The sequence below is a fragment of the Limulus polyphemus genome, unplaced genomic scaffold (genome assembly GCF_000517525.1).
Source record: "Limulus polyphemus unplaced genomic scaffold, Limulus_polyphemus-2.1.2 Scaffold30, whole genome shotgun sequence".
In the NCBI taxonomy this organism is placed as follows: Eukaryota; Metazoa; Arthropoda; class Merostomata; order Xiphosura; family Limulidae; genus Limulus; species Limulus polyphemus.
In genome coordinates, this window is record NW_013665640.1 from 544,445 (window position 1) to 571,901 (window position 27,457).

The 27,457-nt window shown below is 28.8% G+C and overlaps 2 protein-coding genes across 5 annotated transcripts in view; one reads left to right on the plus strand and one right to left on the minus strand.

Moving 5' to 3' along the window:
* LOC106459844 (60 kDa SS-A/Ro ribonucleoprotein-like) overlaps positions 1 to 9,920 on the plus strand; it is a 34,339-nt gene extending 24,419 nt beyond the window's left edge. Inside the window, exons 5-8 of one of the 2 annotated variants that reach the window (XR_002610656.1) lie at positions 3,286 to 3,531; positions 5,694 to 5,863; positions 6,982 to 8,896; positions 9,037 to 9,920. Coding sequence is in view for 1 of the 2 variants with exons in the window: in XM_013919512.2 (XP_013774966.1) it covers positions 3,286 to 3,531; positions 5,694 to 5,863; positions 6,982 to 7,114 (549 nt within the window). In the remaining variant the exon portion in view is untranslated. Of the gene's footprint in view, positions 1 to 3,285; positions 3,532 to 5,693; positions 5,864 to 6,981 lie in introns of both variants that reach the window. The other variant, XM_013919512.2, reaches the window with a different exon arrangement.
* Positions 9,921 to 16,089: 6,169 nt separating this feature from the next.
* The window catches only part of LOC106459851, a 39,936-nt gene continuing 28,568 nt past the window's right edge, over positions 16,090 to 27,457 (minus strand). For all 3 annotated transcript variants that reach the window (XM_022386587.1, XM_022386593.1, XM_013919525.2), the window contains exons 7-9: positions 20,621 to 20,660; positions 18,816 to 18,929; positions 16,090 to 17,685 (exon numbers count right to left, since the gene is read on the minus strand). In XM_022386587.1, coding sequence (XP_022242295.1) covers positions 17,604 to 17,685; positions 18,816 to 18,929; positions 20,621 to 20,660 — 236 coding nt within the window. In that variant the 3' untranslated portion in view covers positions 16,090 to 17,603. The remainder of the gene's footprint in view (positions 17,686 to 18,815; positions 18,930 to 20,620; positions 20,661 to 27,457) is intronic.

Genomic DNA, 27,457 nt, shown 5'->3' on the forward strand with positions numbered 1-27,457 from the left:
ATCTAAGTAAGAGTTTTTTTATTCTTCCCAATTTGTAAAAATTCCTTAAGTGATAGAAAAAAATATATATTATTTTCAGGATCTGCTTGGCTGAATTATGGAAAATCTGTTATTAAAACCAAAACAACTTTTATGTATTTTAAATTCACAGGCTAATCTGTCCATCTCTCTCTGGAGATTCTGTTCTTACCTAAATATGTCCTGTCAGAACTTTTGCAAGCTATTTAAATAAATGCATTTTATTTATATATAATTCCACCATCTGCACTAGTATCTTCATCAGTGGGTGATGCCCTCTGAAAGTGAGCGGAAGATGCCATCTAATGGTTAATGATGCCTCAGTATATTCCTTTTGTTGCATTACAGATACCTGTGGCTGGAAGTCTCTTCTCAGTAAATGTCTTGTAGCTCCAACCAGGGTGGGAACATCTAAGTATAATTTTTCGTTTGGTGTTCCCTTTGTGCTGTCCTTGAGTTGGTGAGCTTCATCCTCAAATGGCTTAGGTTCTTACTGGATGCTAACTGATTTGGCCAGTTATGTGAATCACTGGTCTTGTCAGATGTAGATGGGGAGGACAAAATTCCCAGGAGTGTATCCACTCATAGTAATTTATTTAGATGTCCTTTACTTGCTACTAATAACCTAAAATATCTTAGGTGTTTGGATAACATACTGTCACATTAATTATCTGTCATTGTTCAGTGGCCTAATTGGTTATTTATTTATTTTCAAAGTTCTTCCAAGTAGTATTGATTAACTGTAAATTATGTTGCAGTAGAAGTAGCAAATCAAATAATAGATTCAGTCTGTACATTATCTCTTTTCATCAATATTCATGTCTTGGTGAGGAAAATAAATTTGCAATTAAATCCACTCAGTTTTTCGACTGGAATGTTCTCGTGGGAATCATCCCCTACAGATGCAGGACATAATATTCTTCTTACCTGTTTTTATTCTACCACCTGTATTTCCATCATTAGTTTCACAGGTGAACACATTACCATCCAACCAACACCTTTTTTTTTTATGATTCAAAGAGTGGAATGCTACCTTGCTGAGAAGAATACCTTCATTCAGAGTGTCTTTAAGTTCAATCTTTATATAATGCTGGTTTACTCCACTTATTCTCTCTTAAATCCAGTTTTATGAATTTTTATGGGCCTGGATTTTATTTCCATTCTGATTGACCACAACTTTCAGTTAGGGGGGGGGGGGGTGATTAGTGGTTACCATTGCAACTGCAACTAAGAAATTTGAATTATGGCAGGAAAGCAAAGCTTATGAAGTTCTCCTGAAACAAGTGCATTAACTCAGGAGTGGAGAATTATGGGTAAGTTGATGCATACTTTGCCTTGTGTCAAGAACTTTGTCACTCATCAAGAAAAGGCTATCAGTGTTTCCTGTTTGAAACTCATTTTAATCATAAAAATGTAAAATTTAATTTTAAAGTGTAATATGGAGCTTAACACATTCTGTTTTTGTTCCTAATTATTTTCAATAATGATTAATTAATCATAAAATATAGTATAATTGTGGTTTTTATGAGCTTATTAAGGGATTCCAGTATTATTTTGTACTGAAAATTATCTATCTAAACTTATAATTGGCAAACCACAGGACATTGCAGGTACTTTTCAGAACCCCTCCCCCTGGAGTAATTATTAAAAAATAAACTTTTTACACTATTTATTTCAGAAATCATTCTGAATAGTTTATGATTACAATAAAATCTTTCAGTTTGTGTAGTTTTTATGAATAATTACAGTATATTTATTTTTCAATGAGTTATCTGAAATTTTAATATACAACAGATTTTAGGAAAATTAAGTAGATGACACACACTGTCATTTGCTATTTCTCAGGATGATGAGGAAAGAAGTTGGAATCACATCTGTTGGGAATTAGCCCTGTCTTTGTTTTCTTCTGAACTATGAGAGCATTGGCAGTTTTGATACATTCTGTTTTTCTAGATTCGTATCACTACTTGCCTTGTATATATTCACTACTCTCAAATAGGTTTTACCTCATGGTTACATCTGAGACACAGCATCTAAAATGGGAGCTCAGGGGTTAGTGTATCATCTTGAGGAACCTCCTCAGTCAGCTTATTCTCTTTATATGTTCATTGTTGTCAACGTATATTGTTAGCTAGGTTGAAACTACATCACTACTGGAGGTCAGGCCTTAGTTCCCTTTTCTCAGTTGCACCCATTTCTGGATGCCACACCGAGAATGTGTGGGGTTGTTCTAGACAATTGCAGCTTGAGCTTTTAGTTTTGTTTCTAGTTCTGTCTTATATCTCTTTCACAGGGCTGTAGGCCATGTGCCATACCTTATGCCCATACTTTCTGTGGGGACAGTACTACTGTTGTCACCTATATAAACAGATATGGAGTTTTGGATGTTAGAGCAAGGCGATAGATGCTATATCACTAAACTGGTCTAAATTTTATATACTTGTTTTTTTCATCTTTCATCCTGTAAATCTTCTATAACAAGTTTTTCTCAAACTCCAAAACTCACGATGTCACGTTTTATTGGTGGTTTTCCTGTTGCATTTCCAACCAATAACTTCTTTTCAGTATCAGTTTTCAAGCTTTGTATAGCACAGCTACTATCTGTTTTGGTATAGAACTCTCTATGGAAAATTACACACCTAAACTATCCACTGTAAGATCTTGTCCATTGATCCTCATTTACGTATTTGGTAGTTGAAAATTTTTTCCCTCCTGAATGGACCTTTTAAGTGACAGGTTCATCAAAATGTATTTTGGAATTAATGTCATATAAATTACTTTGTACTTTTGTTTTCTGTGGTGGCTTAGGTAGCTGATTTGTTTTTTAAACATATTTACCTGTTTAGTGCAGGAAACAAAATATTCTTCATTAAAATGTTGATTAAGATGTAAAATTAAAGATGGCTTTTACATTTAAATATTTCTGTTATACAACTCAGCCATGAATTCTTACTCTGATAACCAAAACATATTACAAAGACTATATATATATATATATATATCTGTATTGATATGAGATTTTGCATTGAAATACAAGTTTAATAAAGTACACCCTAACATGAGTAGAGTTAATTTGTGCTTGATGATTTCATATTCATGCATGATTTTTTAGATTATTGATATAAAATATTTTCCAAAATATTTTATTGACAGAAGCAGCAGTGCTGTCATGCAAACCTGTAATCTTGTTTTTTATTGTTGAAACTTGGTGAATTTTGCTGATTTGATTCACAATTATTGAGGTATATTATCTTTCTTGTCTTCCAGATGGTTCCTTCAACGGGTAAACGTTATCTGGTGGCTGTTGATGTAAGAAACTCTATGGTCCATGGGAAAAAAACTTTAGGGTGTCGATACGTGTCACCTGCTGATGCTGCATGTCTTATTTTGATGGCATTGTCTCGAGCTGAAAGTGGGAAAGTAACAGCCCTTGCTTTCTCTAAAGATGGACTCAAAGACATAGAGATTAATAACAAGATGACTCACAATGATTTTTTCAGAAGATTAAGAGAAGTAATAATTTGTGCATTTTGCATATTTAAAATTGCAATTAACCATAACTATATTTTGTTGCAGAATTGTGTTATCTTTATCACTTTTGTGTTGTTTGGTTAATACACAGCATGAACAGTTTAGGTTTTGTTTTCACAAGCATTATATGATTTTGCAGATGCAAATTACAGTTTTTATGAAATGGAAAAAAGAAATTACTAAATGAAAAACAAAAAAATTGTTTAAAAATTGTCTATTTGAAACTCACAAAAACAAAATTGTGGCAATCACTAGAAAAATTTAAACTCATTATTACAATCTCATAAATTTACAAACTGGTGAAAGTAAATATCCGGGTCTCATTACTCTAAATCTGAGCTGTATTACATTTTCAATTTATTTATCTTTTTTACTTTACAATATTAAATATACTAATACCAATCTTGAAGCCTAGTACGTACAGTCACCTAGATGACTTTTTAACTTTCACCCATCTATTTAAGATAACATTTGGGCCAATAATGGTAGTGATGCCTTGTTTGCAAACTGTAATTAACAAGTAGTCCAAAACACTAATAGGTCAGGAAGGACTAAGTAATATAGAAGGCAACATAGTTAATAACTGCAAAATATTTTTCTGAATAATATTGTATTTGATTTGATAAATGAATCATGATCAAGTAAAATTTAGAACTTGTTTCCTGATTCTTATGAAATTTCAAATCCATGTACTAGCACTAAAAAGCCAGTCATTATAATCAGAGTTGCAGGCTATGTAACAAAAACTTCAAAGTGATAAATTACAAGGGAGTACGAAGTTTGTTTTTTACTGAATGCTTTTGCATTCAGTAAAACACTCATTATTATTTAGTAAAAGTTAATGCTTGCTTTTTTATTTTAGCTGGATTTTCAAAATCCTTAATTGCAAGTAATAAAAGAGTTATATGATAAATTTTTAACTACAGATTACATAAAATACAGTGCAATAATAAATAACAATTCAACATGAAATTTCATTTTACTGAATAATCTTGCATTCAGTAAAGAAATTTGTTACACCAACTGTTAAAGCAAATGTTTAAAAGTATGGTAAATAACAATGCAATGTGACGTTTATTATTATCAAAGAATAATTTTGCATTTGGTTAAACATATGTCACACCATTTAATAAAATTAAAAAAATTTTCCTTGTATTTCTTTTCAAATCTGAATCCTCAAATTTTAGTGAATGACCTTTTTTGGCAACCTAATTTTATTAAATGACGAATTTGGGTGTGTGTGTGTGCCATGATACAAATGTGTATTATCAATGTTTTGTTGGGTAAAATTAAAAAAATAATTGTATTTCTTATATATAATGAAGTTCTGTTGATATTTTTCAATGTCTTATTTTCATTTTCCAAGTCTTTGTATAACATTTCATTACTCCAGGGGCCCTTGTTGTTTTCCACATGTTTTGTTATTTTTGATACTTTCTTAGTAAAAGGTAGTAGTAAAGAAAATATATGACACACAGAAATATACTAATCTATGTTTCTAAAGTAAAAAAATGAAAATGTTAAATTTTTACACCAGATTTTAGCTACTTTTGTACTACTGAAAACTGTGGAAATGTTAAAAATATTAGCATCTACAAATTCACATTATAAAATATATATTACTGTTTACACATAACCATGCTTGAATTTATAGTAAAATGAAGAAAGGAAAATATTAGTCATTATTTCAAAAATTGGTTTTGCCCAAAATTAACTGTAGGCTTGATTCTTGTTTTTTAATTCTACAGTTACCATTTATTAATTTAATGGCACATCAGTATATGTCTTTTTTATGTGTGTAAACTTATTTCAAGATTTACAAATTTCTCATAATGCCATTTTGTAAGTGATTCTGGTTAGTTGTCATGAAATTAAGGGAAGTTAGATGTAAATTATTGTGCCAGTGATTTTTTAACAAATTATTTTCTTTGGTTGAAATATATTTTATTTGTGCAAGATGTCATTTATTGAAAGTTTGCTAGAAACAAAATGAATCTTAATCTTCATACCTTCACTTTAAAAAACAAACAAACCTAAAATGAATAGTTCCATGTTAATTTGCAAGTTTTCATAGTTTGGTTAGTGATGCTATGTTCTTATAATCAGTTTCAAAGGTATTATTTTTATTACCTATTATTTGTTAGACTCCAATGGGTCCTGTCAATGTAGCAGCTCCTCTACAGTGGGCACAAGAGAAGAAAAAAACATTTGATGTGATTTTGGTTTGTACTGCAAATCAGATCCAATCAGGAGATGTTCATCCTGCTGATGCGTTCAAAGAGTACAGATTGAACTTAAAATTGCCACAGGCAAGGTGAGTGCTATTTTGGGATTGAAGGAATATCACTGTGAAGCTGACATTTGTAAAATATAATACTACACGTGAGTAGCTAAACAGTTTAAGAATTTTATTTGGTGCAAACTATTACATAGCGATCTATTATTGTTAAAGCTGGCTGTCTTTTTTAAAGTTTTTTTTTACCCTTGTATGCAGTACTTCCATTATCAATGTGCAGTGTTTTTTTTTTTGCTTTCAAGTAGGCAATAATAGAAAAGTGAGAACTGACAGATTTTTTATTTTTATTTTATTATTTTTTTTTTATTTTAAAAATGTCAAAAATTTAACTAATCTATCTATCTATCTATATATATACATATATATATATATATATATATTGTAATGTGATAAAATTTCTGAAGGAAGTTTTGAGCAATCTTGATGATGAAAAAAAATTAATGAAATGTAAATAAAACTTGTAAAAAAGTAATAACTTGAACTTTGGGCAAAGAGATTTATTTTTATTACTTAACATATAAATATTCACATTATCTACATCATTAAAAAATCACATTTCCTCCTATCATTATGTTCTCCATAATATCAGTTGTATCTAAATAAAAATTATTAATGGCAAAGTTGTACATATATTTTAGATTTCAGTCATTGCAAGTTTTAAATATGCAAATTTTTCATCCTTTAATTCGAACTTAAGAAAATTAAAAAATGTGATGAATTTTACAATTTTAACAATTTGGAAATATACAAGATTCTTTTCACTGTATTTTGGAATTTACTATGAGCTGTATTTAGACAAATTTCTTCCCCTTGATTATCAAACACATTCAGTTTGAATTGGTAGACTTATAACTTACTTTTTCTCTTTTTTTTTGTAATAACAGAAAAGCTTCGTAATTATCAAAATATTTAAAAATAATTAGTAAGGATTGTAATTTTACCCAAATGTTTGAGTCTTTCTCGTTATTGTGGTGTAATTCCTTTTATTGATATCTAATAAATACAAAAGAGAGAGAGAGGCTACATTACATTTTGAGATTAATTTACTACAGTTAAAAGTATGAAATTTTGAATGGTTTATTTAACATTAAATTCAGTATCATTTCATAAGATTTTACTTATAATATTTTTTGTAGGTTTATTGTTTGTGCATTTTCAAGCGGGGAGTTTTCTCTTGCCCCTCCTGATGAACCGGGTATGCTAGACATTGCTGGTTTCAGTGAGAAAGTACTTCAAGTAATTCAAGATTTTGCCCGTGGTGTCTTCTAAAATCATGCTTTAAGGCTAAAAGCTGATTACAGTGTGAATTTTCAAGAATACAACTGCTACATGTACAAGAAAAGGAAGAATATTCTAAATAAGTTCAACTGTCAGAATCACCCAGTTTAGCTATTATAAAGCAGTTCCTTTTTTTTCCCTTTTAGTAAGTATTACCAGCTATGTTACAAACATAATTTTCATTGTTTTGCAAATACTTTTTTTTATAGTTAATCTTCCAACATGGTTTCATGTGTTTAAAATGTGAAGACTGCATGTTTCATTTAGTATCTTTGTTTTTTCCAGCTTGAAATTGACTTTTATACATGTTGATAGCATTATTACTAATATCACTGAGGTGAATCTTTGGGTTTGTTGTTACTTAGTTTGTCACTGTACAAAAAAAGTCCTGGCAGTTGTGATATTTATGGTGTGAAAATAAAACAAATTTACCTCAATGCTTGAGTATTAGGAGATGCTGCAAAGTTTGCAACTGTTAGACTAGTAATATCCCAGATGAAGAAGTTAACCAAACTGGAAAAAAGTGTTTGTGACTGTTATATCAATGATGCCTTTTGAGAAAGTTTTTTTTGTTTTTTGTGTATGTTTGTGTACTTGTAAATTTGTAATATTTTGTTTGCAGTTTTCTCTTACTTCGTATCATGATAACCTCATGTATTACAGAATGAAATTTAGCAGTACCTACTGTAGTGTTTTTACGCATACACACACATTGTAGAGGTGGATCTAATGATGTTTATGTAAAGCTGTTATACATCTGGGTGTTATGCTTTTCTATACAAAATATGTACTTTTAAATTTTTTGTGGTGAGTTCTTGCATACTTTTTATTCACAAAAACAAAATCACTGTCATGACAAAATCACATTCATCAGGGGCCATTTTCAGTGCAAGATTTTGACTAGAAACTGTCAAGTTTGCTCTTTTTTTTATCATTTAATTTTATGAATCAAATTTACCATGATAACTCAATGTACATTTTCAGAAACTAAATATAGTTAGATGTGTCTTAAAACTTCTCTTTCATCATGTGTTATTAAGATTGATATAACTCAATATTTTTCATTATTGTTATATGAATTTATTTGTCTATCAAAAACAATACCTCTCATTGCATTTAATAGAAACAATTAATTGAAAATTATAGTTGACAAAAATGGCTCAATGCATCAGTTTGTTTTTAGATTGTTCGTCACAATAATTGAGCTATTTAATGTTGATTCAGCAACTAGATTGCATTATCAAGAGAGCTGTTAGCCATATTGAAGCAGTAAATAAAAGTATTGTTAGTATTTTTTCCCCAATAAGAGAAGGAAAAGTTAAAATGTTTCAAAAAAAAGTAATAAAAGTGTTACAGTAATTCTGTAAATCTTTTCTTAAAAACATTTTTGTTTAAAGGTGTTTAAGTAGTATCACTATGAAATGGATATTAAGTTGATGACATTTTTTGCTCTCTACAACAATTTTGCATTGATTTTCCTGACCATTGCCTATTTTGTAGCACATATATATAAAAATGGAGATGGAGAATCATGTAAAACTGTTTGATTAGTAGCACTAAAGTGGTGGAATTATTGTTTAGAGGTAGATGAATATTATGCCCTAGTATACGTTTAATAATAAGTTGAAAATGTGCCTGTGAACCATTTCGTATTGTTGAAGGGTCTACTGTGTATTTACAACAAATTATGTTAACTTTACACAATAAGAAATAATTTTATAGTATCCTGTATTGTGATTTATTGTTTATATGCAGCAGTTACTGGGTGAGTAGGTTACTATCGCTGCTATTAGAATAGTATACATATAGATTTTATTGTTGGACTCTTCTCTAATTGCTATTTTCTGAACCACAAACTTGTACATTTCCCCAAGGAAACTGCATGGGGAAACTAATGATTACTGGGTGAGTAGGTTACTATCGCTGCTATTAGAATAGTATACATATAGATTTTATTGTTGGACTCTTCTCTAATTGCTATTTTCTGAACCACAAACTTGTACATTTCCCCAAGGATCTTCATAAAGTACAAATATGAAAGAGCAGTTGGTCTAAAGTTTGTCTTGTTTAATAGCAGTTTTGTGGTACTATTAAAAGAAAAATGCATCTTTGTTTTAAAGTATTTGACAAAAATATCTAAAATTAAAATCAAAACTTGCTGGTCTCTTTTTACTATTATTATTAAAAGGTATTTATAAACATTTAGAATTTATAAGGTTTGCAGAACGTTGGATGAAGTCACTGAAAATATAATCTAAAAGTGAAACATTTTGAAAAGGTCCCCAATACTATTTTAAAACTCTTTCAAAAAATATTAATTAAATCCAGAAAGTAACAACCTTTATCAGACTGTCTACATGTGGAAAGATGACACCTGAACACACAGTAATGTATCAAAAACTTTTAATATAGAAGAAAGTTAAATATAATATTGTAAACAAATAACTAAGTGAATTGATTATAGGTTTGTCTTCTACTGCCAACAGGTAATTTAACAAGTTTTTTAATCTATATGTATATATGAGTGTAGAATATCAAGGAAAGTGTGAAACTTTATAGATAAATCTAGGTTAAAGAAATTTAAGTAATTTTACCTGCAGTTTCCTTTTTGAAAAAAAAAAAATTGCACTAACTTCAGGAAATATCTTAGTTTCACATCACTTTTTTTATTATGTTAATGAGAATCATTATAAGATTAAAAACCTTTAACACTCTGAGTACAGTAATGTCACACCTTAATGTACATTTGGTTAGAAATGATTTATTGATTATAATAAATTGGCTATATTGCTACAATAAATCATTTCCAACCAAATGTACATTCAGGTGTGACATTACTGTACTGTACTAATTACATTTACCACAAGTATTAAGATGAAAGTTTCAACTAATAGTTGATGGTGAGGTACTGGTTATAATAAATTGGCTATATTGTTGGAGTACCTCACCATCAACTGTTAGTTGAAACTTTCATCCTAATACTTATGGTAATTAATATAAAAATGTAATTAGTATGTTAATATTTATATACCACAAGAAACACAGACAACAACATCTGTTGTTATAAAGTATTTCTCATGAGTATTTTTGTAAATTTCAGGTAAGAGTACACATCATTCCAAAACATGAAAGAATCAAAAAATATAGTTCCCATTTAAAACTGAGAAAGTAAGAAATTTTAAAGGGAAGAAATTACAGAATTTAGTATATCATCTAATAGGGATAGCAACAAAATTCAAAGTTTCAAAGTGTTCTATGCATTTGGATAGTATGGATTAACAATGGTGGTTGAGATAAAGGCTATTTTAAATTGTAAAGTTTAAATGAAAAGGGAACAACATTTTTCTTCATTCAACAGGCATTTACAGTCCAATAAATTTTCCAACTTACTGGTATAATTACATTGAAAATAATCATGTCCATGAATTTTATCTTAAACTTTCATTATGTTAAAAGACGATAGGAATCCCAAACATTGGAAAATGTATAAACTTGTGGTTTTCCATGTTGATTTCATGGTTATGTTCAATGTTTGATTATTTGACACAGTTCTATAACCCAGTTCTTCTATTATGTAATTGTAGTAGTCTTTTGCTGCTAATTAGGGAATGGTGAAATAGTGTTGAAAGAAAATTAATAATACATAAATTTCACACACTGTAATAATATCTTTTAATTTGAATTAATTATGTAAATTTTGACAAGGCAGATTTTATTAGCAGCATATAGTTACAGTGTAAGCAGTAAATAAACTTGATCTAGAAATATATTTTAGTCATTTCCAGTGTGCCTCGTCCATGTAATCAGCATACTGATGATAAGTGTGCAGGAAGATCAAGTTTATTTACTAAATACATTCTGTAGTTAGCTCTTGAAGTTACTGTCTTACATAGAAATACTTCAATTTTTCAGTTGTTTTTTTTATATTGCATACGTGCATAAGTTCATTGAAATTGGTATTTTCAAATTATAAACGCTTTGCTCTTGGAAACAGAATTCACCAGGCTTCATTCTTTATCCTGTCATACAACAATTTTATATACAGCAATAATCAAGTGTGAATGAAGAAAAAACTTAAGTATTGAAATATATAAATAAATTTATTATGCTGTGTCTTAATATCAAATATTGAACTTTTGTCGTCCAGTTACACTTTGTGATGTAAATTGTGGAAGTTCCACATATACTTGAAAAGTGTTTGATTTATGCGTATAATTTGTTGTAGTTGTTTTCTATATTAAAGCTTGTGAATGTTACACCTTGTGTCTTGGTAGTGTTTCATTATCACTCTCTTGGCTATTTTATTGCTTAGAATGAACTTTTTTGGCCACTGAAAGTAATGAATTTCCTTCCCTCATGCAAAAATACATATTTGATCAAACACCGACGTGAAAAACTGTGACTGCAACAACCAGTAAAGATGTCTCATTAGAAAAGAACTGTGTATCAAGGTTCACAGAGTGTTTTCCTAAACACGCATAAAGAAATTATATATATATATATTGGATGCTTCTGACTTACTGCACAATGATTATCTTATTATGGCTAAATATTGGAATGTTTCATGATCAAGTTAAAGAATTTGTCAGATATGTATAGATATATTTACACATGTACAGTACATAAGGCAAGGTCATATTATAGAACTTAACATGTGCACACCACCTTCAAAGGTTACTTGGGCTTCAGAGTACTTACTAAAACTAGATATATAGGTTTGGATGATTGAAGCTGCTATTTTACGCAGTTGTTTTACCCCAAAGCATATATAATGAGAAATTTTGCTTATATACTAAAAAGCACACAAGGGTGGAGCTCTATGTTCCTATTAGAAAATCTACTGCAAACTTCAAGAAAATCATTTGATAAATGTAATATATTTTATAACAAACAAAGTTTTTGCTATGGTTTTTTGATAAATGATGTATGTTTATACTGGAAGATGATATTTTTTATGCCCAGCTCTTTAAATGATAATATTCTTTTAGCATTTGTTTTATTCCAGCTAATGCTGTGTATTGAGGCTACAGAATTTGTTAATTTTCAGATTTATGAATAAAACATTTGTAAATTCAGATGAATGTATGTTATTGTTGTTAATTAAAACTGAAATGCTTCATCATTATTAGAACATAAATTAGACTTGATGAAGTAACATTCAAATACCTAAAATAATTAACAGGAGGGTATAAGGTAGTTTCTGTAACTTTGGTTATTATATTAATTATGAACAGGTTATCTGAAACTGGGCTGCCTATACTGCTACTATCTTTCTGATCATAGTTTTTTTATTAGACTCTAAATTTAAGAGAGTTGTAAAATAATATACATTTGTCGAGCATCAGAAACTTTCAAATAACATAAAAATGTACAATCAGAGTCATACCAACAGAGATTATGAGAATAAAAGCACGTGCTAAAACTGGCTATCTAAAGTACTTGCTTTCAAAATTAGCTATATGTTTTATACAGGCTTACACTTTCCTAAAAATTAAAAGTTACAGCTCAATCCAAAAACTATTAAGATTTAACTAAAGGAACCAGAAGCCACATTGTAGGTCTAAGAGGATACTATTTCTTTTATCAAAGTGAATCACATTTTAAGTTTTCTTCCGTCATTCCCTTAACAAAAAAAGAAATAAAGATCATCAGTTAAAATACCAGGGTTTTAGTGTCATCAGTAAATGTTCTAACTTTCACTAGATTGAGTAGTAATTAAAAAAACAACACCTAATATGTCAGTAGGATCTACTTATCTAAAATTATGCACTATTTCTTTACCAGATAGGAAGGATACTTCACTGATTATGTTTTAGAAATTTTATGACTCGTCTGTTATTTGATAGATTAGGCTTATAATTTTTCTTACTATACTGCAGGAACTCTTTCCTAAATATTTGTATTAACAATTGAAGTAAAAAAATACTGTTGATAAAATATGGAAATTAAATGTTTTTTTAAAGGAGGATAAGAAAATATTAGTAGATATAATCCATCACTAGCTTGATTCATTTTTGCAACGTTTAGCATTTTAGTAGTAAGTTACAACCCTTACTTTAAAATAAAAACTTACTATTTTGAATACTCCTCATTATGTATCATTAACAATGTTTTTGATAACCTTCTTAAGAAAGCATTGTTCATTGGATATTACTTACAATGGTATATATATATATAAATATAAAAGTGTGTGGTTTTACTATTGTATTGGTTTTCTTTATTTGTTTAAAAGTCAATATTTCCCATAGTTATTTTCTTGAAGCACTTTTTCTGACGTTTTCACGGATTCTTTAACTTTTCAAGTTTGGGGCTTGTACACTACAACGTATACGATTTGAAGTTAAACTGCTCTCCTTGAAAAATATTTAAAGCATTAAGTCTTACTTTTTTGACTGATATTTATACAGTATTTTTAAATTATTTAAAAGTAGCTTTAGATGATTTACAAAACTAGTTGCTTATGTTCAAGAGAGATACACGATATGGTTGATGAAAGATCAAGAAACCAAGGATAGGCTGTAGGTACAGTGAAGAATGAATAATTATACAATGACTGCAACTATGGAGTGATCATGTTATGTTTCACAGCTAACATAAATACCTCAAAATCAACCAGTCTTTCCCAAACCTTTATATGCTCAAAGAAAAACCCATTCAGTGGAATAGGAACTAACCTAGTGAATGAATCATGTCAGCTTGACTCTTATTGAGTTTGGAACTTTACTCCTGGTTAAATCTCCCTGTCCAACCTTACCTATGTGAATGTCTTTTCCTTCCCCAAATTATCATTTTATTTTACTAGGCTATTATTTTACGAATTTATAGTTATTATCTTCCTGTGTGTATATATATATATCTGAATTCAATTTTAGTTCTTTTAATTACTTCTTCATATTCTTGCTAATTTTAATATTTACATAATCAGTTCAACGATATATTTATCAGTATCAAGAATTTTGTTGCAGTGCTCCACGTTAAACGTGTGTAATTAAAAACTTTGCATATCTTACTTTTTAACGATTATTTCTGAGCCTAATTTCATTGTAACACGGGCTTTACTGCCTGATGAAGGTCATCTACTCGAAATGTTGCACAAAATAAACTAGAACGTGTCAATTTATTCTTTATCATTTATCCAAGTTTTTCTTCCCATGTCTTGAGGAATAACACTCATTCCATAACTCATATACTGATAACTTGAAATATTAAACCTAATAATGACTCTGAATTATATTTATTGTAGTGTAGCTCTCTTCACTAATTCTGTGAATTCTTAATGGTTATTTAGACTTCCATATCAGAGTCCAGTGATACGAGCTAATTGTTAGTCCATGTGTTGAAATGCTGACATAGCAATGTCTAGTATGAGGAAGGATGAATTATTTATTACTTGAATTGGGGCCTGTGTGTATAGCAAAACATAATTCACACTTTGTCATTTAGTTTATCCATTTCTTTTCTGTTTGCATATCTCTATTTCATCACTACTCAAGTGGTTATAGGTCATATGCCAGTAACTACGGCATATCTCTATTTCATCACTACTCAAGTGGTTATAGGTCATATGCCAGTAACTATGGCCACATTTTTGCCACGTATGATACAAAAGTACTTTTTTATTTTTTTGGAGTATTTAATAATCTTTCAACAGTGCTAATTAAGTTTTTTTGAGACAAGTGTAATTTATGTGCCCAGATATGAAAATTTATATATTTGGTCATAATATGTTAAACATACTGTAATACTAAAACTTAAAATATTTTTTTTATTCTCATACTGTGTATAAACCTCTGAAATAGCTATCAAAATCGATGTTCAAAGAAAACTTTATTATCTAAAAGTGAATTCTTTTCAGTTAAACTTTCATTAAACATACATTTGTTCAAAATGTTTACACGAATTGTACTTGGTTTTTCTCTAAGCTTATTGTAATATTTCTCAGTTCATACAGTGTTGTCTAACACATAAAACTCAGTTGGACACAATGTGATGATCATGATGAGTATTTTACCATAGTTACTTGCTTAAGCCTTTTAAATAATCTGGTAAAAGTATTATTTTGAATGATATGAAAATGTAATTATGCAGTGTGTGAAAAAGTGTTTGTCATTCTATACAGTTCTAATATTTAAGCTGAAATCAAAAACTTGTTTGCAGTTTGGAAAATGTGTTCAAGTATTTGTGAAAGTAACATCTTTTATAGTTTTTAAATAACAACAATAGTGAAATATGTTGAACTAAAGCAGTTTATAGCATATATTAAATTATACTTTGTTTACATATTTTGAGAGAAACAACTTGAAATATGCAGGTTTGTACTTTTACTAGCTTTAGTAAATTGTAAAAAGCCTTCACTAGTTTTAAAACAACTGTTAAGCTAACCAGTACGTGTAATTAGGTGTATTTTTAAATACTTAAAAAGGAACATGTTTTGAATTATAGTGTTCTTACTTAGAATTTTGTTACACTGTAAAACAATGGCAATTTCTAAAGAAATATGTTTTTTAATTTATATAAAAATCACTGCTTGAAACTATTTAAAATGTTTCCTATTAGAATGTATACTTTATAAAAAAAACAACAAAAGTATATTGTGTAACAATGAATAACTTTTTTTTACCTTCTGAAAATAATAGTTTCTGCATGCGAATTTGTAAATCCCAAAATTGGAAGAAAATTCCTGTTAATGCTTTTGATCAGTAGGAAGTGTAAAAGCTAGCAATATACTGCTACTTATTTTGTAGAATTTTACCTCTTTGTACAAAGTTCAGTCATTCTAACAAAAAACTTTTTCAGCCATAGCAACATTTTATGATAACAAGAGACATATATATCTAAGTAGGTTTATTTTAAAACATTGCATACAAAAAAATAGCGTACACAAAATTACGTAAAAGTTAATTTGATTACTTGAAATCAAAAATATCTTTATGAATTTTAAATTCTTTTCCCCATAGTCATATTTATTACATAAACCTAAAAAATGAAAAAACTTGTGATAAGATACAAATATTGAACTAGTATACAATTCTTATCAAAATACTAAAATAATTCAACATTATTAAGAATTACTGACTACTGAAATATCACTACACGTGTATACAACAAAGCATCTGATTACAAAACACATATTTGAAGTTTCAAAATTTAAATATAAAAATCTGAAAACAGTTTTCATATGTATGCAAAAGCTGTGAAAAAATAAACTTCTGGTAATGATAAGTTAATATAAGCAAAACCTGTATATTCTGTATACTGATGTACAAGAAACAAATGCATCTAACTAAACTATTAAAATCGGATTAAACTCTGTGCATATTATGGAACATGCTTCTTAAATCAAGGAAACAAACATTAATGTTTAGGAATGAAAATATTTTTTATAACATTAAATAGTTATAAAACATAACATTAAATGACATTAGATTTACATTATATTTTGCACATGCATACTAAGGAAAATGTCCCCAAAACAGATAAAATACTAATTTATGATGTATAATATAAAACCTTACAACAGTATTGTATAAAAACACCATGGCAACAAGATATTCTTTTTTTTTAAGTTCCTAATAATATTTCATGTTTAAGTCATAATAATAAAAACAATTAACTAAAAACGTTTAAATATATCATTTGTTGTACAACAAGAATATTTCATGAACAATCAAATTGGACTATAACAAACTGTGAATATTTAAGCACTATATTTTTTAGAAATTAGGCTATCATACAAAACACACAAAAAAAACACCTAAAAATATCTTGACAGCATCTCTATTTTTTTCCCTAACAATTTATATACCTGTATATAAGGATAAAATGGAGCAATACTTATTTTCAGAGAAAAACTTGAACTTTTTATGTTGTGAGTTACATTACAATAAAAAAATAAACTTCATGTTTTGTAAAGTTTGCTCTCTATTTAGTTGGTTTATTCAAACTGACCTATAGAAATTTCTGTGTAAAGTGTATTAGACATTTAAAAAATTCCATTTATGTTCAAAACAAAAAACTTTGAAGGTAGTGTGTTAACTTTTTATATTAGCACAGAAAAACACATGGCTTGGAATGAGCTGAATGATATTGTCACAGGATAGGCCACAAGCCCACAATACCTCATTTCACACCACTAACAATTAGTTTTCCATATATCATCACTCTCCATTTTTGAATAACTTTCCTGCAAATAGGATTCTGAGGTACCCAGTATAAAACAAAAATTACTGGCAGAAAAAAATATACTAAATAATACTTTAACATAGGCAGACTTCATAATAAAATTAATGCAGACAAGTACAGTATAATAATAATATTATTCAATACTAAAAATTAAAAGAAAAACAACAACAACAATAATTTGTTATATTTATAAAGAATTAAAATCACAAACAATTTCATGTCACACAATGCATAAGTTACAGATCTTTAATTACTGGGCAATCTAGCGGTTTTGAAGTTCTTCCAGCTTCTAATCCGTTTAATTGGGCCCTTTTTGTAGAGCAGGATTTGGACCTTTATGATTGTTGGGATCTGGTCCATTCAAAGGAACATAATCTTTCCTGAAAAAAAATTGTAGTAATTATAGTGAGAGAAAAAAGATGTTAGAATAAAGATGGCAATAAAACTTAAAACTTCATGATTAACTTTATCAAATAGCAACTACTTTACTTGTTTAAACACAATATAAATTTCTATAATTTACATGTATGTCTTATAAATGTCAACAGATGTATATACTCCCAAATATTACAATTACAACAGAAAATTTTATTTCAAAATTAAGAGCTACGAACATAGCATGCTGTTCCAGATATACACCTGAGAAAATAAAGGCATTTCAATCCTGCATATTAAGATATTAGAGCATGTTTCCCTTTCCATATTTCATATTTAATCCATAAACTATTTTTTTACAATGCTGGAAGTATCTCAAGACAGTTGTTGAAACTGTAAACAAAAACATATGAATTAAATAAAAAACATTATGGAAGAGTAATTAATATACATATTTTTCCCACATCATATAAGTTTATATTATTACCTAACCCAATTCCTGTTTTCATCATTTGAATGAATGCATGATCTTTATGTATTCAGATGCAATAATGTTCTAATTCCTGTGTACTTGATAGAATACTTAGATATTGAAAAGGACTGATTACATGGTTGAAACATCAATTCCACACAGAAAGTGATAGCTCTTCTGCAGTTCATGACAATTCAGTAAAAAAGCATTTAACCACTACAATTTTTTCTATAAAATTAAATTTAGCTTAGTTTTCTGTTGTTCATATACAGCTTATAAACTTGACTGTTACAACAATTATATATTTTTAAATGCATTGCTTAAGAAAATGTACAGAAGTTAATTAAACATTCATATGTTGTATGTGTATACACGTTCAATTTTATACCTGGTGGCAAGTCTTTTATATTACAATTTCCATAGCTCAGAATTAGCTTGAAATTTAGGGTTATGCACATGTGGTATCATTATGTGGATTAGGGAAGTTACCACATTTCTACATTTGTGAATCTTGTTTCTTCCACATCCTGTTAAAGTTTAGTTTCAATTGTAATACTTAAAAGAATCAAGAATTGTACTTTATGACAATTAAGAATACTTTTTCATCACTAATTAGTACAGAAAGGACTGGAAACAATACCAAACAAAAAGACAGTTACTTACAACAGGAGGTCATCACAAGGTCCTTTGTGAAGGCTAGGATCAGGACCTTTGGCACTAGTCTTGTACATTAAGATGTGTTGGTGATCTCTTTGAGTATTTGTACCTTCAGGAAATCTAAGTATATTTAAATGGAAGATAAAAAATACAAATTACTAGCACATATCAATACATACAAACTGATAGTAACTCTATGAAATAAAATATAATTATCACAGTACTGTTGTATGTACAGCTAAGATAATTTTTTAGTCAATGACACTGTGTATGTTCACAAAATAACAGTAAAAATATATTCACTACACTAATAATACAAAATTTATTTCAAATATTACTTTTTTTTGACAAATATGTATATATATGTGTACACATTCAATACCTCAATACAAGTATTTCAAGATTTTTGTATATAAAACTCTTGTCTCTCATTAAAAACAACAAATGTAGTACATGTATGCAATACCTTTAATAAACATTTTTTAAGACCCATGTATATATATATAATAAATACCTCTAAATACTAGTTGTCCGTAAGTCAAGATACATAAACAAGTTGGAAAAGTATTCATATTTCTGTTTAAATGCAATAAAATCAATAAAAGATCATTTGGGGTGCATATTTATTGATTAATATACATTTCTAAATGCTTCATTTTATGACAGCTTACTGTATTTTTTGTGTTAAATTTTTTCTTGTTAAAAAGGCACTCATTGCAACAAATACAGATGTGAATAATACATCTGATTTCTAAATTTCAAAATGGACTGCTTGGCTTCATGATTAAAATAACTGGAATGATGTATTCATAAAAAAGAACAATCATAAAGGAAGTGACATTAACTTAAAGCAAAATAATATATACATCTTTTTACCTAAATTTAAAGATGGATAAATCTTACAGGTTATATTTTTTTTTATCTAATCTGTTGGGATTTGCAAACGAAACACAATTATATAAAACAACAATATTCCTTAAAAAAATATCAAAGATTCACGATTTGTTTATTTTTAGTTATGTTAATCATTGTCAGCAATTAAAATTTTTAGTTTATTTAATATTGAATTAATTTAAGCTTTAATCATTTCTTGAAATGCCTCATTTTTCCGATTATCCACATTACCTGATATATTACACATTTAACATTTGAAATTCCAGTAACATGAACAGTTCATGATATACTGCTTAATTGTTTTCTTTTTAAATGCAGCAATTAAGCAGCACTGAACAACTTGTACATTGAAATATATACGAAAGATGAGGGTAGGGTAGGTTAGGTTAGTGAGACAGGAATTACAGTAACAATATTGTGATTAACTGTAATATTTATTAGTCTTCTTATCTGTAATTTACATGCAAGTTTATTCATCCAGGCAAGACAGACAAACAGGAGAGTAAAACTTATAAAAAAATATTTTCTTCTGGATAAAATGCCATCTGTTTTGTCCTCAATAATCATTGAAAAACATTCATTGTCTTACATCTTAGATGCTGCTCCTTTTATAGACATAGGTTGTACAGTATTTGCTTCCACAAGCATTAATTTAGGTAGGATAATATATATGCAAAATATTAAAAAAAAAAGAGAGAAGAATGTTCAGTTCTGAAGCATTTTATATGGAAAATGGAGATATTCTGTTATCTTTCATAGTTTTGTGGCATGAAATTTTTTTTCTTTTGTCTAGAACAATCATTCAGTTCACATACACAAACATTTTCAAAATATTGCAATGGTAATGAATGAATTAAAATGGCTGATAATTTTGAAAATGTAATATTTTAACCAACAGAAATTTGACTTATACCTACTTTATTTGGTATGATGGGGTTTCCTGTCTTTCACTCTCTCCTATGCAATGAACATTAAAAAATAAAATGATAAAAAAATAACCCTTAAAACTGATGATTCTTAAATTTATTCCTGAATAACATATGAAATTATTTTATAATTCTATTATATTGAAAACTATACCACAGGCCTGCAATGGTTTCACTGTCTTGATATTTTTACATGTTCTACAGTAATTCCTGTGTGCTGAATCCGAAAATGATATCCGTTTTCTCTATCACGTACAGATTTTTCACAAAACGTCATAATACAATACATAAAAGAAAGACCACAACATGTAGTTTTGAGACTAAAAGATGTAGATTTCACAAAAAAAAAATCAGGATGAATGAGGATGCATATTCATTTGACTTCAATGTTCTTCCCTTTACTTCAGTTTGTTTGTATTTTTGTTAACAAACATCATAATAAAAAATGTTCATCGTAGTAAACGAAATAATAATTTGATCTAAGTAAGAGTTTTTTTTCTTCCCGATTTGTAAAAAAATCCTTACGTAATAGAAAAAAAAAATATATATTATTTTCGAAATCTGCATAGTTGAATTATGAAAAATCCATCATTCAAACCAAAACAATTTTTATGAAGTTTAAATTTGCAGGTCTGTGTACTTTAACAAGTATTTGTATATAATATTTTAATAGCTATGTATTTTTATATGTTTAATTTATTCAAGTAGTTATAGATAATTTCTTTTAAAGTTGAAAATGTTATCAACCATTAATTCTAGACACTTCATATTTTATTATAAACATATCTGAACTACACTTAAAACTGGTTACATAATATTTTGTTTCTAGTAATTAATGATGATTGAATGAAAATAATTCATTTTCACATAAATTAATATTCTAACCTCTTTAGAAGGTTTTTGGACACAGAAAAGATTGCCATTAAAAGTACAGAAAACCAAAAGATATATTGATACAAACAGCTGGCAATGCCTAAAGATTGTAAAAATATACAGTTTGATGCTGAGCATCCACATAAGTCTATGTGTGTGATTATCATACAATACCCTTGAAATTCCACTGGTAAGGGTATAATCTGAAAGAAACTTTCAACTACAAATGTTAAAATACATTCACTGTTAGAACAGTTATAAGTTGGAGTTGAACAGAAAGTTCTTTGCTCATACACAAACTATAAATTTAGTTATATTTTATTGCAACAATATAGATTATCTGTTACACAATAAGTTACTTTCTTCAATAAACCAGAAAATATCTTTAAAGTAAAAATAATTTTAAATATAAAATTAAATTATCTTTATCTATTAGAAAACTAAAACCAAGCACAAAAAAGTTACCCAATTCCTTCTTATAACACTTAAAAATGGTCCCTATGTTATCTGAACAATTTAATATCAGATGCAAGTTTTTTCATGTATTAGAGTCTGTACAGTTGAACATGATAGTGGTAAGTTGGCTATCAAAAGATACATTTATCTCATTAAATTTTCTATTATGTACTAATTTTAGTTGATATTTTTTGTTTAATTATTAAAAGTGTTCTTCAATTCATGAAAGCAAATAGGTTTTAAAATCAGGAATGGTGGTACAAATATAAAATGCTATTCATTCACACTACCTGTAGCTACTAAAATTATGACTAGTGGCAAAAATACAAGTTTCTTTCTTTCGTAGCAATAAAGGTCAAGAACTGTGAAAGAAATATAAAGATTTCATTCCATTTTATTTAATAGTTTTGTATAAAATTCTTATTTTATCAGTCGAATTTCTTAATAACATAAAACACATTTTTTTAGGTATTTTGTACTCGTTTTGGATTTCAAAGATCCTTCAGTTTACAAGATTTCTAAAGTCATTAACCCTAGATTTTAGTTAGTGCTAATAAATATAAAGCTTGATTACAGAACCAATTGGTTCCAGCAGTTATAATACAAGTCAACAGTTACAAAACATAGTTTGTTGTCTGTAAGCCTAAACAAAAAAATAAAAAACAACCATGGTCAATAGATAGCTCTTGCATAGGTTTATTTACAAAATAGTGTCTATTCTTTCTAAATATCAACAAGGATAAACAATAGAAAAAAATAAAATGTGTTGATATGAACAAATGTGTGCATTTATGTAATAATTTTTTTTTTCTAATAACCATCAAAAAATATGGTAAACAAGTTTTGTACTTATTAAGGTTGGTAAAAAAACGTAGGTAACTACTACTAATATCAGCACAAAGTGATAAATAAACATTGGTTCACTGCATCCTAGTATGCACAAAACGGTCTCAGTATAAAAACTATATATCAAATTAGAACACTATGATGCAGGTAACTGTTTTTGTTTACCATTTATTAGGTGGGCAATAACAATAATTCTTTCAAAAATAATACATTTATTACTTAAGCAAAAAATTGAGTAATTTTCTTATAAATTATGTTCAGTTCTTTTGAGGTAGAAAAAATCTGATTAAATATCAATGCAGTGCAGCAATATCTTTATTTTTCCTAAATCCAAGGCTGATATAGCAAAAGCTCAAAGATTGTAAGTGAAAAAAATAAACATATTAAACTTTCAGAAAATATATACAAATCTTTATTCTTTTTAAGTCTTTGCACTAAGGAGTATTTAACTGTTCCAACTAATCACCAAAATTACAGAAAAAATCCTGAAATGAAGCTCACTTCTTTCAAGGTTCAGTCATCTTCCCATAACAGACATAGCATGTATGTCAGTGTCTTTGTATGTAACCAAAACTTTTCCGCCATCTACTGAATGGCACCACAAACAAAAATCCATAAAAATTTCACACTTTGGGGGTTTAAGATTCAGACAATTAGAAAAATAACTGTTGTATATGCAACAACCATTTCCTTATAATAGAACACAAATTTAAACAAAAGTACTCTACTCATAACAAGAACAAGACTTTCACTAGAACTGTACGCGAGGGTTTGATTATATCTTTATTGATGTAAATTCTAAATTTAGTACTGAGAAACTGGAATTCTTAAAAAAGCTATTGTTTTTTCAATAAATAGTACCACTTTTAATGCATAAAAACATTACAGTTTATATAAGTAAAATTTATGTACCTTGAATCATTTTGATGCACTGAATTGCATAAGACTAAAGAGCATAATCGAACATTTTTCTCATGCAGTATTTTCCAGAAAAAATTCATTTTTATAAAATGTTCACTTTTTTCTAAATTGTTTTCAATGTGGTATGAATATTATGATTAGATAAACAGCATTTCTGCTAGTGTTTCTGAAGCAAATTGAGTAACAGTGAGTTTTCTTAACATAGTGTTGTTTAAATGGAAAAAAAAAATTTTTTTTTCTTCAAAATAATGTGCATTTTTACAAGCAATGAGTATGTGGAAATGTGATCTAGTGTTGTTGTGTATAAATCACAGCAATGGAAATACAAGAAAACTCCTTAAACATCAAATTCAGGGATGGCTATTTTCTCCAAGCTTGGAGGGCGCTAAATTTCTGAGACATTTTTAGAGACATACACGCACGTTATACTTCAGCTTAGGACCCCCAGCTGAGTTTAGTGACCATGTGAGGTCAGCCCTCTTTGCCTCTCCAAGCAAAAAGTGAAATAATGCTTCTGACCAAATTGTAAGTTTTATACAAACATTTGTATAATTTTATCAATATGATTAGAGTAAAGAATGTCCAACGGAATTAAAACCTTGAATATAGAAGTACAGTAGCTTGACTGATTTATACAAAAAACAAAATATTAGCCCTTAAAATACAGGCATTGGGAGATTCAGTTTTATTCTGCCTTTGATGTTGCATTTTCCTACTGGCAATATAAATTATTTTGTATTTATATATATATATATTTTAAGGTTTGATAACAGTTTTACAAATGCAAAACAGTTTAGATTCCATTAATATATTTATACTTGACAGCAATTATGTGTTTAACACATGCTAAATTGTCTCAACCCCCAATAAAATTTAAATATGTTTCTATCATAGAGAATAGAATCACAATAAATATATAAACAGAAAAATCCAAAAAAATAAAAGCATAATTTGTAAAAGCCCTAATGGAAGCCTTTTTAAAATCAGTTTTGGTTTGGTTTGAATTTCACATAAAGCTACATGAGGGTTATCTGTCTCTAATTTACAAGTGAAAGATTAAAGGGAAGGCAGCTAGTCATCACCACCCACTGCCAACTGTTGGGCTACTCTTTTACCAATGAATAATGGGATTGACCATCATATTGTAATGCCCCCATGGCTGAAAAGTTGAGCATGTTTGGTGGAATGGGGATTTGTACCTGTGACCTGTAGATTGCGAGTTGAGTGCCCTAAGCACCTGGCCATGCAAAGCCTTTTAACTGTTAATATATTAAATCTCACAACTGCTAATGAATTGTGCTTCCAAGTTCGAAAAGCCCTAAAATCATTTACAATTAAACCTCAAAGCAACCTAACTAAAGAGAAGCATCAAGCAATGAGTAATTTAAAGAAATATAGAGACACTGTTATATTACATGCAATAAAGGAACTGCTACAGTTCTTTTAAACCAACGTGACCATGAGCAAATGACAGAAGAATTGTTAATGGATGCAATTTATCAAAGACTATCTTCAGATTCAACTCAACATACAGAAAAAAAGACTAAATAAAGAACTTTGGAACATGAAAAATAAAATGTAAATAAGCATGAAACTGTACAAAAGATTCTCTGTACACCATTCAGTCTCCCCACAGCTTTATGGTTTGTCAAAGAAACAAAAACTTAATGTACCCATGTGACCTATTGTATCTTACTTAGGTTCACCAACTTACAAAACAGCCATATTTATTTCTAGTGTGCTAAAGTCTCTTAACAATAGATCCAGCTTATTCAATTAGAAACTCACAAAAATTCAATAACCACATCTAAAGACAATATTATAATATGACTAGCCCCAACATAGTTTCACTTTTCACCAAGATACCATGAAAATAATACACAAGTGATTAAATGATGACATCTCACTCCCAACAAGAACATACATCAAATTCTAAACATCAAGATCTTGCTGAACATCTGTCTTAATGCAAAGTACTTCCATTGGAAAGGCCAATTTTACAGTACGTTAGACAGCACTACAATGAGTTTGCCTTTATCACCCGTAGTAGGAGAAATATTCGTACATGGGCAAGATATGTTGACGATATGTTTATTTTATGGAACCACGGAGAGAAAGAACTCAAAACCTTTCATGCTTATTTGAACAGCCAATTTGACAGCATAAAATTTCCCATTGAACTTGAAGTCAGTAAAACTCTTCCATACCTTGATGTTCTGGTTCTCAAAGACACAAGTTTAGTGTGGACCAGTGCCATTTATTGTAAGAAGACTCAAACAAATAAATATCTACATTTTCAATCTTGCCATAGAATAACTGTCAAATCAGGATTATTAAAACACTAAAGTCCAGAGCTACGTGTACATGCTCCTCTTTTTACCTAGATAAAGAAATTAAACATCTTGAGAAGGTTTTCAGGAATAACAGTTATCCAAATAAAACAATTCAATGTATGTTATATGGTTCACCTGTTCAGCTACTAATGAACCACAACCTAACAATCAAAACAAAAGGAAAAAAGCATTTCTTCCTTACATACCAGGCCAAGGTAAAAAAACTTTGTAGGATAATGAATAAACTTAAAATCACTGTAGGTTTCTTAAGTCCTCCTATACTACACAACAATCTTACGAAGGTAAAATCCCTACTTCCCAGTCCTCTCACAAAGAACGTGGTTTATAGCACTCAGTGTAAGTGTAATAAACAATGCACTGTGGAAACACAACACCCATTACATAAAGAACACAAATAGATATTAAGAACTGTGCTATATAAACATCAGCTATAGCTTTTCACATTCAGGAAAATGACCATATAATATACTTAAACAGTCCAAAAATAATAGACAGAGGAGGAAACACCAAATGGAGAAAAATCAGAGAAGCTATTGCCATCCAAGCAGAAGAAAGTGGACCACCAGTGGATATTAATAAAAACAATGGCCAACAATTACTCAATACTGCATGGACACCACTTGTCAAAGACATAAAACATATTTGTTGTGGTTTCAATGTAAAATTAAACCTTTAATTTTACAATGTATTATTTGAAGCAAATTCCTTTATTTTTCTTATGTTTATTATATTGAAGCAATCTATTAATCTTCTGTATTTATCATAATTCTATATGTTTAATAACTTTACTACCAGACGTCAGTTATTGTTATGATTGTTGCTCAGATACATATTTTAAAGCATTGTTCCACAGTTAAATGAATTTTCATTGCTCAGTACACCATTGTCCGATGAAGGCTCTGGTAAAAGAGCCAAAAGCTTGCAAATAGAAGTATTTTAATGTAGAGAAAAGTCTGTGTATAATTTTAAATATAAATTCATCTGCATTATGAGTCTTAAAAAATGACACAAATTATTGTTTAGAATTCTGTTGAAAATACTGCTATCAGTGGTCACACAAAATGACAATGTACTTTTGCACTTAAATATCTAAATGTTTTTAAAACATGAAGCAAAAACAATTTTATACTAATAAATATAATTTATAGATATACACATCTGTAAAAAAAAACACAAAAAACAGAGCTTTATGAACAGATCAGAAAACCAATTTTTACACTGGTGCTAACCTATTGGTTTTCTATTTATAAATTTTCTAGCAGGCCAAAATGGCGTAATTTCCATATTTAGGCCAAGTTAAACTACATGCAAGGCAAACTGAATTATGTGCCTTTTAGTGTGTGTATTTTGTGTATACATGAAAAAAAAAAAAAAAAAA